This window comes from Miniopterus schreibersii (genome assembly GCF_964146895.1).
Source record: "Miniopterus schreibersii genome assembly, chromosome: X".
Classification (NCBI taxonomy): domain Eukaryota; kingdom Metazoa; phylum Chordata; class Mammalia; order Chiroptera; family Miniopteridae; genus Miniopterus; species Miniopterus schreibersii.
Genome location: NC_138104.1, coordinates 21,146,944 through 21,161,421, shown reverse-complemented (window position 1 = coordinate 21,161,421; position 14,478 = coordinate 21,146,944). Strand labels below are relative to the sequence as shown.

At 41.6% G+C, this 14,478-nt stretch overlaps 1 protein-coding gene across 2 annotated transcripts in view; it reads right to left on the bottom strand.

Annotated features, from left to right (window-relative positions):
* Positions 1 to 947: 947 nt before the first annotated feature.
* LHFPL1 (LHFPL tetraspan subfamily member 1) overlaps positions 948 to 14,478 on the bottom strand; it is a 47,776-nt gene continuing 34,245 nt past the window's right edge. For both annotated transcript variants that reach the window (XM_081125780.1, XM_081125781.1), the window contains one exon: positions 948 to 1,747. In XM_081125780.1, coding sequence (XP_080981906.1) covers positions 1,566 to 1,747 — 182 coding nt within the window. In that variant the 3' untranslated portion in view covers positions 948 to 1,565. The remainder of the gene's footprint in view (positions 1,748 to 14,478) is intronic.

Below are 14,478 nucleotides of genomic sequence, written 5' to 3'. Positions count from 1 at the left end.
TGCAGGCTTGGTTTCTTCATAGAAAAAAAAAATCTTTTTAAATTTGATCCCCTTACCCTGGAAAAAGAGAGGAAACATTCCAACTGGCTAGGACGTTAAAACAAGGTGACAGTCATTTAAAATAGTTCTTTTAAATTAACCCCTTCTTGATCAGTCTCCTCTCTAGGGTGCCACTACTTCACAGGGTGTTTAGGTATCTGAGCCATGGATAGCAGCAAAGCATTGTCTTCCTGGGAAGCAATGTGTAAGGGAATGGTAGCATCAGGGGCTAACACTCACTGAGCTGTTATTTTTTGCACTTTGCCCCTCCCACCCCCAAGGTTCATTCTCTGCCCTTCTCTGCCATGCTCTGTGCCAAAGGAACCTGACCTCAATGGACTGTAGCACCAGAGTTTCCTATACCCTAACACTCTGGAGTAATTTAAAAAAAAAACAGATGAGCTGGACTTTTGAGTCATAGGCCCTGCCTAATCCTTAAAGCTGTAGTTATGGAACAGTAGAGCTGGCCTGAATTAATTGGGTGTGAGGGAGAGACAAATTCTGTCCCTGAGCAACACCAAGTTCTTCTATACCATCCGTCAGCCTTGAGCACATTTGGTATGGAAGCCAGGCCTAAAAATACATCAGCCTTTGGTGACATCAGGGCTGTTCTTTTATGTCTAACTCACCCCAGATGGAGAGGAAAGCATTTGATGAGCAGTGTTTGAAATAGGCTAAGAAACATATCATGGTGGGAATGACTATAAGGCCAAAAGGCCACTGTGGATTTCCTAGTCAATAAAAATGAATTCTGACAGAAATTGCACTAAGGAGCCAGCAGAAACATCCTTGTCATCATGATCATCAAATCATGTTTATTAAGTGCACAACAAATGCTGTTTTATGCTCAGAACATTTAATGAACACCATTTCTGAATCTATAAAGGACTAGAGAATACTTGCCACTATATGTTGATGTCAGTCACCCAGACAAAAGAAAAACTGAACTCTTATGAATATTCTAAAGCATAATGAGGAAGGGGTCTTAGACTATAAGCAATTAACCTTGGTTAATGTTTTCATTCCTGGGAATCACCCTCTCCACAAGCTTTCCCACAAATGAAAAGGAAGAAAGGCAGGATAAAAGAGAAAGAAGTCAAGGTGTAGTCCTGAGAAAGTCTCAAATATTTGAGCAGTGGCATTCTATAGATAGCAATCAATACCAGAGGGAGGGCCACAAGAATGGAATGGCAGGAACCAGCCCTGTCCATCTCCTTGTCCCTTCCTGCACAAGTGTCCTTACCTAGCCTTGTGCAGTTACCTTTCAAGTGAGGATCTTCTCCTTATTTTGCATAAAGGGGTACTTTGGGACTTGGGGGTTTGAGAAAATCATATTTCTTGATGGATTTTGTAAGTAGCCACTGACCCACTGGCTTAAGGGAAAGTGAAAATGAATGGTGAGTTTAAAAGCATGCAACTCTAGGCTACACTGCTAAGAGGTGGATGGCAACTGCCTTAGCCTTAGTACCTCTTTTCAAGGCTCCCTTACCTCTTCTTTCCCACCCTCTCCAACCTTCTGACAAAGCTCAAGGCTTGAGGCAGTAGTCAAGCTCCATGGCATAAGAATTGGTGTTTCTCATGATGCTCTCCACCAACATAACAGGCTTGGGGTTTCTTCCAGCAAAGCAAGAGAGCCAGGTACAGATCAACATGGCTGCAGCTGCTCCACCTCCAGCACAATAATAGGCCCAACCAAGCCTACAAGTACCTGTAGAAACAAGAATAGAGACATAAGGGTTAAAGTAAGAGTAGGAAGCAGTGAATGCAACTGGGATTCCTGTGTCCTCCTTTCCTCCTTTGCTGATGGATGGTATTTGCTTTAGCAAGAGGTTATAAATTTTCATTCTGTTACAGTAGGAACCTGGGGGTGATGTGTGTGGTGGTAGTGGTGATGATGCTATTGGCAATGATAATAAGACAATGATAAAGTGTCAAGAACTAGGCTAAGGTCCTTAGACATACATCTCATTGATCATTACAATAACTGTATGAGACAGATACTCTTATTATCCCTGTTTTTTTATACATGAAGCAATCAATACACAGGTTAATAGTGAAAAACAATATAGCTAGAAAGTCATAGAGTCAGGATATAAACCCTGGCTCATCTCGACTCACGCTCCACACTTTTTACCACACTGATACACTACAGTGCATGGATTGTTTTCAAAGAACTATAGCCTGTATCATCAGAAGATGTGACAGGCAAAATCATATCTCTTGCAGCTTACTCTATGTCTCTATCCTAACCTAGTTTTAAAATATCCAGGGAGGAAATATAAATTGGAAATAAGGCCAAGTTACTAAGCAGGTAGTTTCAATTTGAAGGAAAATGGGAAAGGTCATCTGCTCAAAAAATCTACCCCACCACCTGATACTCTATCAGAGGTATATTCTTTCATTTGAAGTATTTGGGACTGTGTGTTTTTTCAGAGAATTTTCTTCAGAGAATTTTCCCCCAGAAAATGTCAATGCCCAAATATAGGAGAGCTATTATTTTACCAGGGATCAGAGTAACAACTAACTGTAAAAAATCAAGTACTGAAGGAAACAGAACTCCAGAAATTGGGATAGATGCCCAGTGCTACAAAACTGCAGAGGAGTCCTGGGAAAAGAGGTAAGCAGCAACCCTCACTTACCTCACAGTCTTGGATGAACATAGTCAGTTGGGGATGCCAAGACTGATCTTTGTAACAATTTACTTTTTAATAACAAATTATTTATGCTCACATGGTGCTCAGTGAACCTTAATTTTTCTTCTTTTAATTGACTGGTTGGCATGTCAGATAGAGTCTAAGATGGCCACAAGTTAGGTTGTTTTACTTGTCTAGTCAGGCCAAGCTAGTTTATCTCAAATTTCCCACCTCAGAAAGTCTTTCTACACCAAGTCCTCATTCATGCTATCTCTCCTGCCAGTAACATCTTTTTTATTCACCAGTGCATATTGTCCTTGGACCACTATGCAGGGCTCAAGTCACCTCAACCAAGTAGTCCTCTAGGAATTTGTCTATACACCCTTTATGTGGGTGTACGTGTTGGGTAAAACATTGGGAGGAAGATTTGTATATCACGTATTTTTCATCTGCCATTTACCCTCTACCATATTGTTGGCTCAACAGTGCAGGTGTATTTGTTTATTTCTTGATAATGCCTCCTATGCTCTCTCAACAGCGGGTGCTCAGTATGTGTGATTTAGCCTAACAATACTTCAAAGATGGGTATACTTGAATTTTCAACCCTCAACACCCCAAACTATGGCTTGAATTTTAAATTAAAGTTACAAAACGAGTTATAGTTGTAAAATATTTGTTTCTGGAATGTGCTATGGGCCTTACTACCATAAGGCCTATGCACATTCTGTACCTTCTGCTTACTTCAAGTGCACGTGTACACATACACTTCCCACCATTATATTTCTACTAGTCAATGTTCTATCACATTACAGAGCTTGGTTCAATCATTAATTCCTTAGTAAAGCCTTCTCTGACCACCCTAAGTCAAATTCCCTTATCAGAGGCCCTCATTAGCATTGTGTACCTTTTCTTCTGTACTTAAAATGAACAAGTGAACCCCTTATCCTTTCCTATGGAAAGTGTCAAGTCTTAGTTCTTCAGGGGAAATAGTATTTTACCTATAGACTGAGATAGTCATATAACTTCTTGATGTCCCATGGCCCGGCCCAAAATCATGGTAAAAGCCAGACTATAATAGCTATGGAAACAATGCAATTTTAAGAGAGAGGAGTTGAATCTGAAAGAGAAGCCTTCTTAAAGAAAGAAATTCACCTATCTACAAATTGGCTTCGACATGAATAATTTTGATGGAACTCTGGAAAGAGTAAACTAAAGAATACCATATTGAGGCATCTTGTGGCACCTCCCCTTAGACACATACTCACTAAAAGTATGAGGTTTTATCTAATGCTTTAGATTTCACAGAGTTGACAACTCTAAAAACAGACAAACCTTCAACTTCTGTCATCCTTGGGAGAAAGCCTTGCGTGCTTTATTGCATCTACTACACAGAGAGGAATGTGAGGTTCAGTTGACAATCCTAGGAATGCTCTCAGGAGCAGAGAGGTAGAGGCAGGAATCCAGACCAACTCTCTGCTCTTAATCTGGTGCCCTACCCTCTCCTGGTTTTCTAATCTTCCCAAAAGCCATTTTCCTCTTACAGGACCTTTGACCTGTAAGTTTTAAAGAGGGGGCTCCCAAATCAATTTGTAATACACTCACCTGAGCTTCTCCCTTATCCTCTACAACCCAAATCTCCTGTGCTAATATGGCTGAGTAGACAGGAGCTAGCTCTGGGGTAGGCCCACTGTAAGGCAACGTCCTCCTCTCTCCCATTCTCCCAATCTAGTCTAGACAAGGCAGCAGAGGTCTAATTCTGTTTCTTCACTTGCCTGTCAGGTCATCATCCACATTAGAGTAGCAGTGATATTTCTATTAGAACCAGGGAAAGACTTGCTTCTGTAAATGAAAAGAATAAATGCATAGCATGCCATTACCCAAAAGCCTGAAGCAGGAAGCAAGCCAACAAAGTGGGAAGTTCCAGAGTAGAAAACTGACTAGAAAGGTGTCAATAAACCTTATTGAAATCAAGTCATAACCAGGTATCACTGGGCTAGGAGTCAACACCAAGAACTCAGAGTTTTCTCCACAGAAAGTTTTATTAGGCCAATGAATAGCATTTAAGCCCCAGACTGCTGCCACACAGAAATCCAAAAGAAATAGAGGGAATATATCTTCTATCCAACCCTCTCCCCACAACCCTACCTGTTAGCTCCTTGAGGGAACAGAGAGGTTATATCACTAGCATTGCAAATGGAAAGAAAAGCCTACCTCCTAAAAACTACATTTCAAGGTTAAGAACTTCTGTCAGTATTCACCTACTCCACAGAAAACTTTGACACTTCTCTGGTGGCCTATAGAAGAGCTTGTGTTTTCTACAGAAGGCTGTAAAATTAGGGAACAGGGGCAATGAACTACCACCTTTTACCTCCAATAATCTTTAGTAAAATCCCATAACCATCTCCAATCCCTAAAACCTATTCCTTGAAGCACTGCTAATACTTCCATTCATCTGACAAAAATTTATTAAGTACCTACTATGTGCCAGACACTTTGAATATACCATCTCATTTGATTCTCACAAGAGCCATAATTATTTCCATTTACATTTGAGGAAACTGAGTCTCAGAAAGGCAAATTACTTTGGCAATTTTCAAGTGTCAGAGTTGAGATTTGAATACCAGGACTGGAAGTCCATGGTTATTTCAACCATGCCAGGAGAGTAGAGCCAAGGTCACAAAATTGGTCCAAATTTTATGGGAAAATATGCCTTTAACTAATCACTTCACCTTTTTGTCTCAATTTTATTTTTCCCTAAATGAAAGTAATTTTACTGGAGAGATTTCTAAAAGTCCCCCTCTAATTCAAATTTTTTCTGCTATGAATGTGATAAATGCTTTAAAAGGCATATGAGTAAAATGCCAAAGGGCTATCCAGAGAAAGAGAAATTATTTGTCGCTGGGAGAATTCAGGCTCAGGCAAGGTTTTGTAGACAAGATAACATTTCAACTTGACTTTAGTAGTGGTAAGTGAGCATCTAGGCACTGGGAGTGGTTGGTGTGTGAGCAAAGTTATATAAGTGAGAAAACAAAATACATGTTTCAGAAAAAGCCCTCCATTCAGTATTGTTTCAGAAAAGGTGCTGTAGTTGACAAATAATGAACTAAATATAGACCAGGAGGGGCCATGAAATCTGTCATCTTTCCCACAAGCAGTGGGGAACAATGAAAAGTTTCTGATTAGAAGATGATATGATAGGGCAAAGCTTCTCATCCTTGGCACTATTGACATTTTGGGCCAAAACATTCTCTGTTGCATGGGAGCAGGGTGGGGAGGGTTATCTTGTGCATTGTAGCACTCTAGCTTCCACCTGCTAGATTTTAACAACTTGTCCCTACTTCTGAGATGTGGAAACCAAAAATATTAACAGACATTGCCAAATGTTCCCGGGGTAGAGAAGGTGGATTGCTCTCCATTAAGAACCACTGAGTTAGAGGTATGGTTTGGGAAGATTAACCTAAAAAAGTTCGGAGGAAGTTGTACTCGGAAGTTAGGCAGAGACCAGTTAACTAGAGGTCAGGGATGCTGTTACATAAAACAGCCTCTCACAACAAAAAATTATCTGGCCAAAAATGTCAATATTTTTGAGGTTGACAGCTTTCATCCAGGCAAACACCAAATATTTACACTGAATTATCTCCAAAATGAATCTTGATGACTGAAAGATTAACCCAAAAGAATGGAATCTTCTCCTTTAAGAACAGCTGTGTGTTGTTCCTTATTAACCTGGGAAGCTCGCTGGAACTGGATCACGGTCAGCCTTAAGCATTCTAGTATGCTAGCCCAAGGAAGCTGGGGAAGGTCAAGAAGAGAGATCTCACAAGGTATTGAGGAGGAAGCACTGATTCTCTGGGAGACTGAGTCTGAAGAAATCTCTTAACCCACTTGAACACAACTCCATCACGCTTAAAATAGGAGAAAATAGTTAAGTGCCTGCCTAAAGACATAGCAATAGGACCAGATGAGTTCTTGAGGTCCCTTACAAAAATAGCCAGTCTCATTGCTGCCTTGCCTCTTGGACTGAATGCGAACTGACATTGCACCTGGAGATTATCTCTACATACATGCATAGGTATCTGTGAAGAGAAAGATTGGGGAGAGAAGAAGTCCTAATTACAAATTAACTTTATGCAAAGATTCTGGATGAGCCCTGAGATAAGCCTGTTCCTTTTTGTGCTCCTCTATATCATTTCTAACACCCTATCATGAGTCATTCTATCCCAGCGTTGAATTTGCTGTGACAAGATTTCTCATAAAAGTTATTAAATCATCACTCAGCAGTGGGTCTGACATTTAAATCAAGACACGTTGCTTTTATTCCAAGTTGCAAATCAAATTAGTTTGATGTTTGATTGTATTTACTTTTTGATTCAGCATTAACTTGTATTATTACAACTGACCCCCTTCCCTAGAGCCCCAGTCCTATGTCCTTCAGACACTTGGTGTCTGGCCAGCTGTTAATGGATCATACTGAAGTACTGGGAGAAATTAGCCACAAACCAATGCTTTTGTGAGTGGGGCCTAGCATTGGTGGGGGTTCAGGGTTGCGTATCAGAGTAGGAAAGAATCTGAAGAGTTTAAAAGAGAGGCTCTCTGTGCAGGGGGCATGTTCAGAATACCAGTTTAGGAGCCAAGAATAGTAAAGAACTAATCAAAAGAAAGGTGTCCTCCTTGGAGGAAGAGGGGAAATGCATAAAAAGAGATTGAGACAACTTTGGAAGACAGTTGACTGTCTTACAAAACTAAACATACTCATACCATATGATCCAGCAATAGCACTCTTTGGTATTTATCCAGAGAAGTTGAAAACTTATGTCCACACAAAAACTTGCACACAGGTCTTTATAGCAACTTTATTCATAATTGTCAAAAGTTGGAAGCAAACAAGATGTCCTTCAATAGGTAAATGGATAAGTAAACTGTGGCACATCCAGATAATAGAATATTATTCAGAGCCAAAAAAAAAAGAAATGAGCTCTCAAGCTATGAAAAGGCATGGAGGAACCATAAATGCATATTAGTAAGTGAAAGAAGCCAATCTGAAATGGCTGCAAACTATACTATGCCAACTGTATGACTTTCTGGAAAATTAAAAACTGTGAAGACAGTACAAGGATCAGTGTTTGCCATGAATTAGGAGGTGTAGGGAGGGATGAATAGGAAGAGCACAGAGGATTAATAGAGCAGTAAAAATATTCTCCATGATATTATAATGATGGATACATGTCATTATACATTTGTCTAAACCCATAGATTCTACAACACCAAGAGTGAACCATAAGGTAAATTATGGATTTTAGGTGATTAAAATCTGTCGATGTAGGTTCATAAGTTATAACATATATACCACTCTGGTGCAGAATGTTGTTAATGGGGAGGCTGTGCATGTGTGGGAGCAATGGGCATATAGAAAATCTGTACTTTCCCCTCAATTTAGCTGTGAATCTTAAACTCCTTTATTAAAGTCTTAATAAAAAGAGAAAGAGAGAGGTAAGTCTGTCTTTTGGGTTTCTCAAGTCTGCCCTTTTAGAGAATCATCTGATGGAATTCTAGGCCCCTGAAAGGTTGGAGGAAGAGACAGCGAAGCAGGGAAATGGTAAGCACATAATGACCACTAACACCTCTAAAACTAGGCTAGATAAAAATGTAATGGAACTTTCAGATATTTGAAGTTTTTATTTGATGCAAGTGTTGCCAGTATCAAGTTCTGAGAGCTAATACTCCAGAAAAAAACATGCTTGTGACTTAGGATCAGTGGTAAGAAGCCACAAATATTAGTTTGGTGAGGGAGAGGCTGATGGAGGAGATAAGAATTGTGGAATAGCTGGGAGCTTTGGGGTAGGGCAGGAAGGGAAAAATGTGTTTTAAGAATATAAACAACTTAGGGGTGTGAGAGGGGATTGTATTCCTATACAAAGATTAGATCCAAAATCTAGGAACTCAAGGAATCAGGATGTTGGGAGGTAGTTCAGGTAGAATGCAAAGTAAACAATAATGACATCTGTTATTTTATCTAACATACTCCAAAAAACAGGGAATTTGAGACATATTGCTCTAACCTTAGATAGGCCAAATAAAATAAGGAGTAAACACAACGATGGAAAAGGACCTGTAATGGAAACCAGCATATTGCCCTCAACCTCACCACCCAGAGCAGATATGCAGAGATGTCTGCCTGGGAGCCACCCTCCAGGGAGGGCGAGGAACTTCACAACCTTAATCATATCAAACTAGGCTGCCTGCATTGGCCCTGAGGCCAATATCCTCAGCTACAGAGAGACACCTAAGATTCCTTTGGAATTCTATGGAATAGAGAGGGAAAGAAACAGAGAAAGATCAAAGAAGAGAAAGAGACTAAAGGAGGGTTGATGGGTCTAGTGGAAGAAGAAGAGAAGAAAGGTGGGGGGGTGCTTAGAGAACATTAGAAGATTAGAACACTAGAAAACATGTTGCCTATGGGCTGAGAAGTGCAGAAATTAAGCTCTTCAACATTCTTTTTCTTTTTTTAAAATTTATCTTTATTGTTGAGAGTATTACAGGTGTCCCATTTTTCTCCCCAATTGACCCCCTCCACTTTGCTCCCACCCACTCCCCAGGCCTTCACCCCATTATTGACTGTGCCCATGGGTTATGCATATAACTTCTTTGGTTAATCTCTTCCCAACCTCCACCCCCCTTCCCTCTTTCCTCTGAAATATGATCATCTGTTGCCTGTGTCAATGACTCTGGATCTATTTAGTTCATCAGATTCTTTTGTTCATTAGCTTCTTCTTAAAGAAGACCCTTCAACATTTCCTGTAGTGCTGATCTGGTGGTGATGAACTCCTTTAGCTTTTTCTTGTCTGTGAAGTTCTTTATTTGACCTTCAGTTCTAAATGACAGCTTTGCTGGGTAGAGCAATCTTGGTTGTAGTTCCATGTTTTTCATCACTTTGAATATTTCTTGCCACTTCCTTCTGGCCTACAAGGTTTCTGTTGAGAAATCAGCTGACAGTCGTATGGGTGCTCCCTTGTAGATAACTAAATGCTTTTAAGATTCTCTCTTTGTCTTTAACCTTTGACATTTTAATTATGATGTGTCTTGCTGTGGGCCTCTTTGGGTTCCTCTTGTTTGGGACCCTCTGTGCTTCCTGGACTTATAAGTCTATTTCTTTCCCCAGGTAGGGTAAGTTTTCTGTAATTATTTTTTCAAATAAGTTTTCTATTTCTTGCTCTCTTTCTTCCCTTTCTGGCACCTCAATAATACGAATGTTGGGACTCTTGAAGTTGTCCCAGAGTCTCCTTATACTATCTTCATATTTCTGGATTCTTTTTTTCTTTTTTTTGCTCTTCTGGTTGTGTCCTTTTTGTTTCCTCATGTTCCAAATTGCTGATTTGATTCTCAGCGGCCTCTACTCTGCTGTTGATTCCCTGTAAATTATTCTTCATTTCAGTTCCTGTAGCCTCCATTTCAAATTGGTACTTTATTATGTCATCGATTTTCTCAGTTATTTGCTTAATAGTATGCTTAAACATCCTTATAAGCAAAATTCTGAACTCAGTGTCTGTTAGCTTGCTTGGATCTATTTCATTTAGTTCCTCTTCTAGAGATTTCTTCTGTACTTTCCTTTGAGACATGTTTCTTTGCCTCCACATTTTGGCTGCTTCCAGGTGTTTGTTTCTATGTATTAGGTAGAGCTGCTATGTCTCCTGGAATTTGTAGAGTGACTTTGTGTATTACGTGTCCTATAGGGTCCAGTGGCTCAGCCTCCTCAGTCACCTGAGCTGGGCCTTCTAGGTGCTCCCCTGTGTGAGCTGTGTGCACTGTCCTGTTGTAGTTGAGCCTTGGTTGCTGTTGGCGTGACTGAGAGGAATTGACCCCCTGGCCAATCGGCTGTGAGAACCAGCTGCAACTACAACCAGAGAGCTGCTATGCTGGAGACACCCCTATGGAGCAGGATTTACTTCAGTAGGGCTTTGGTGTTCACCAAGTGTGCCCCTTGAGTGTGTCACTTGTGGATATGGTAGGGTTGTAATCCAGCGTGGTCGAGTCTGACCACCAGGTGCACTGTCTCTGGAGCCTTCTGGGAGGTGCAAAGTCAGCCTTTGCCTGTGCATTGCCCAGGGCCACCCAGCATGAGCTACACAGCAAACCGTAGTTGGCTGCTACTTGTCCTGGGCTTGGAGGTGTCCAGGAGAGGCCAAGCTATGAGCCAATGCAGGCTGCCGCTAATGCCATGCCTGGGGCCACTTATCAAGCCATATGGGGCATGCTGCTGCTTGTTTGAGAGATTTTAGGAAAGTCCTAAGCATGGGGCTCGAGAGGCCACTTGCACAGAAAAGCCCCTGGAAATTGCCTGGATGAGCTTGCAGGTCGGTAGGGGCAGGGCCTCTGGGAATCACAGGGCAAGGCCAAAGGTGTGAATCAGGTGCTGGTGATTCAAATATGGCTCCTGCCTTTTGGCTGTGTGCGGGGAGGACTCACCAAAGGAGCAATGGCCTCTGCCAGCTCTTCTGCCTGGGAGAAAGCTGCCCCTCCACCTCTCACCCCAATTTCAAGCAAGTTAGTTCCTCCCCGAGTGTCCCCAGTTCCTTTCAAGCTGCTGCTCGGCACTGGGGCTCAGAGGGAGCAAGTCTGAGTGAGTCCATGCTCAGGCCCTTTAATAGAAAAGCCTGGGACTCCTGCAGCCTCCGTGACCCTCTGCCACAGTCCCCACTGGTTTCACAGCCCAGAGTTGTGGGGACTTCTCTTCCCAGCCCTGGAGCCCTGGGCTGGGGGCCTGCTGTGGGGCTGGGACCCCTCACTCCAGGAAACCCCCACCACCAAGATGTCCCTCCCAGGTTTAAATGGCAGCACCAGGTATGGGCCCATGGCTGAGTCTCCACAGTTCAGTCCAGATCTACCCATGTCTCTGCCTCTCCTACAGTCTTGGTGCTTTTTCAGTTCCCTGGTTGTAGGGCTTCTGTTCAGCCAGATTTCAGGAGGTTCTGAGTGATGGTGGTTATGTATTTAGTTGTAATTTTAATGTGGTTGAGGGAGGCGGCACATGCAGCTGTTACCTACGCCGCCATCTTCACATGTCTCCCAACAGACTTCTTAAACAGGGTGCTATTTTTTCCAAGGAAGATCCAGCACAGGAAAGCCAACTGCTCTTCCCATCACTGTGGCATCATCTAAGCTTATGAAACCAGGGCTGCAACCCACCTCCTAAATGTTGTTTGGTATGTATGGTTGAAGGGAGGGAGAGGGTAAGTTGCTACTTATTTACTCAACATATTTTTGCCACTGGGACCTGAATTTTGTGTTAAATGGGCAGCAGGGGTTTGGAAGAAGCTACTGGTCCCATCTATTGAGAGAGATACTGCTAACTTTAGGGTCTCCATAGGTAGCAACATAAAGAGTAAGGGCAGACCAGAGTACTTGTTAGAAAGTCAAAGTAGCAGTTAGTAAAGAGTCAAATCTTCATGGTGACAGAGGTACCCTAATATGGTTGATTTTTTTTTCTTACAGTCTGCCAAACAAATTATGTCCATCTACTGAAATCTTCCCCATGACTATTGAGCATTTGCTCTGACTTACCCTCATACTTTGTCAACCAGTCTTTCTTATTTATATCATCTCTTGCATAGCTAACCTGAGTTTTAGCTGACCTACTCATCTTTTTATTCACTGGTGGGCCAGGGGGAGAAACCACATCTCAGGCCAATTTAAATAGTGCTTCTTGCCTGGCTGGGCGTGGCTCAGCAGTTGAGTGTCGACCTAGGATCCAGGCAATCGGGGTTCAATTCCCGGTCAGGGCACATGCCTGGGTTGCGGACTAGCTGATCAATGACTTTCTCATCATTGATGTTTCTATCTCTCTCTCTCCCTCTCCTTTCCTCTCTCTGAAATCAATAAAGATATATTTTTAAAAAATTAAAATTAAAAAAAATGTGCTTCTGGGTCTTTCTGAAGATTTATCCCCACCTGTATCTGAAAAAACTTCCATGCCACTCTGTGTTGTCCTTTGTGCAACTACATTGGAGCAGCTTCCTGGAAGAGCTTTGGGTTCCCCAAAATTCATAAATTAAATCTTAATCTCCAATGTGATTGTACTCAGAGGCGGGGCCTTTATGAGGTGATTAGATCATGAGGGCAGAGCCCTCATAAATGAGATTAATGCCCTTATTAAATGAGACCTAAGAAAGCTCCCTTGCCCCTTCTATCATGTGAGGACATGGCAAGAAGATGACTATGATTCAGGAAGTAGGATCTCACCAGACTCTGAATCTGCTTGTACCTTGATCTTGGATTTCTCAGCCTCCAGATCTGTGAGAAAAACGTATCTATTGTTTATAATCCACCCAGTCTTTGGTAACTCTCATAGTAGCCCAAACAGACTAAGACAGATACCCTCCCCAAAGAGATAGGTCAAAACCCATTTAATCAAGTATTGGACCTCTTTGACTCAGCATGAGTTCTCTAGGATACTTGGTTTCTAAGAAATTGACCTCTCTCCTCTAACATCTGCTTAATACACCTCTGTTTGCATCCACTTGAACTTCCTCAGCTAATTAAGTCTGGAACTGGAATAGTAAGAGCTAATATTGGTCAAATGCATCCATGTGCCAGACACTGGTAAACTCTTTAAACATATTCTCACATAGGTATGATCAACAAACGAGATGAATGAAAGGGAGCCAGAGACAGACATGAAACAAGTGAATAGACTACTGGTTTGTTGAGTGCTATGACACAGAGTAATACGAGGATATAGATGAGGGGTATCAAATCAGATTAAAGTGTTGGACCAAGGTTCCCACTTAGTCAGAAGGTAGAGACTAGAACAGCCCTGTGTGTGCTCGGGAAGCATGTGGTACAAGGTAAAGAGCCTGGGATGGGGGTCACAGGGAACTGTTTTTGAAACCATACCCTGTCATTTACAAACTGAATGTCTGGGCAAGTCATTTAACCTTTCTGAGTTTCAGCTTTCCCATGGGTAAAATGGAAGCGACATCAACTACCTCACAGAGCAGCTGCGAAGGTCAAATGACGTTACAAATATAAAGCACTTAACACAGCACCAAGAATTATCAATACTTCTCAGCTCCTTTTCCTCTCAGCTAAACACTTTTTAACTAGTCCACTAGTTGGTAAAACTGTCTGGGGAGAGCTTTATAATACATGTTCCTAGGCCCTGCTCCAGATCTACAGAATTATTATCTCTGGGGAAAGGGCCCAGATGATTCCGATGCACAGTTCAGTGGGCAACCTCCTGAACCAGACCATATCCTTAATCCTGACTAGTCTAGCTTTTAAATGAAAAGTGGAAGGAAATAAATATTTATTATGGTTGATGCAATGCTAGGGGCTTTTCTGGAAAGATGTATTTGTATGTAAATTCTCCCAGTTCACCTGGGTGACACTTGGTGAAAATGGTTTGAAAAAGTTATATGACACAGCATACAAACATATATTTTTACACCTGTAAGTGTCAGAGAATTGCTCCTAGGATGTGAAGGAGTTGTCCCTTATTTTTCTTCTGGTTCCTGGCTTTGAAACCCATTTTATGTTGTTAAAAAATCTTCTGATTCAGTCTAACCTATAATAACAATAACAATAGTAGTAATTGTTAACACTTAATGGGTACAAGCCCTGTACTAAATATTTTAGGTACATCATTTCATCCTCATGAGAGCCCTGTGAAATGGATGCTACAGTATTAACACCCCCATTTTAAAATTATCTCTGTTTTTAAACAAGGGCTTAGGATACAGAATCACTCCAGAGGAGACAGGGCTAGAAAAATGCTCACTAATGGTGAGAGGGACAAAGAAAGCTGATGATG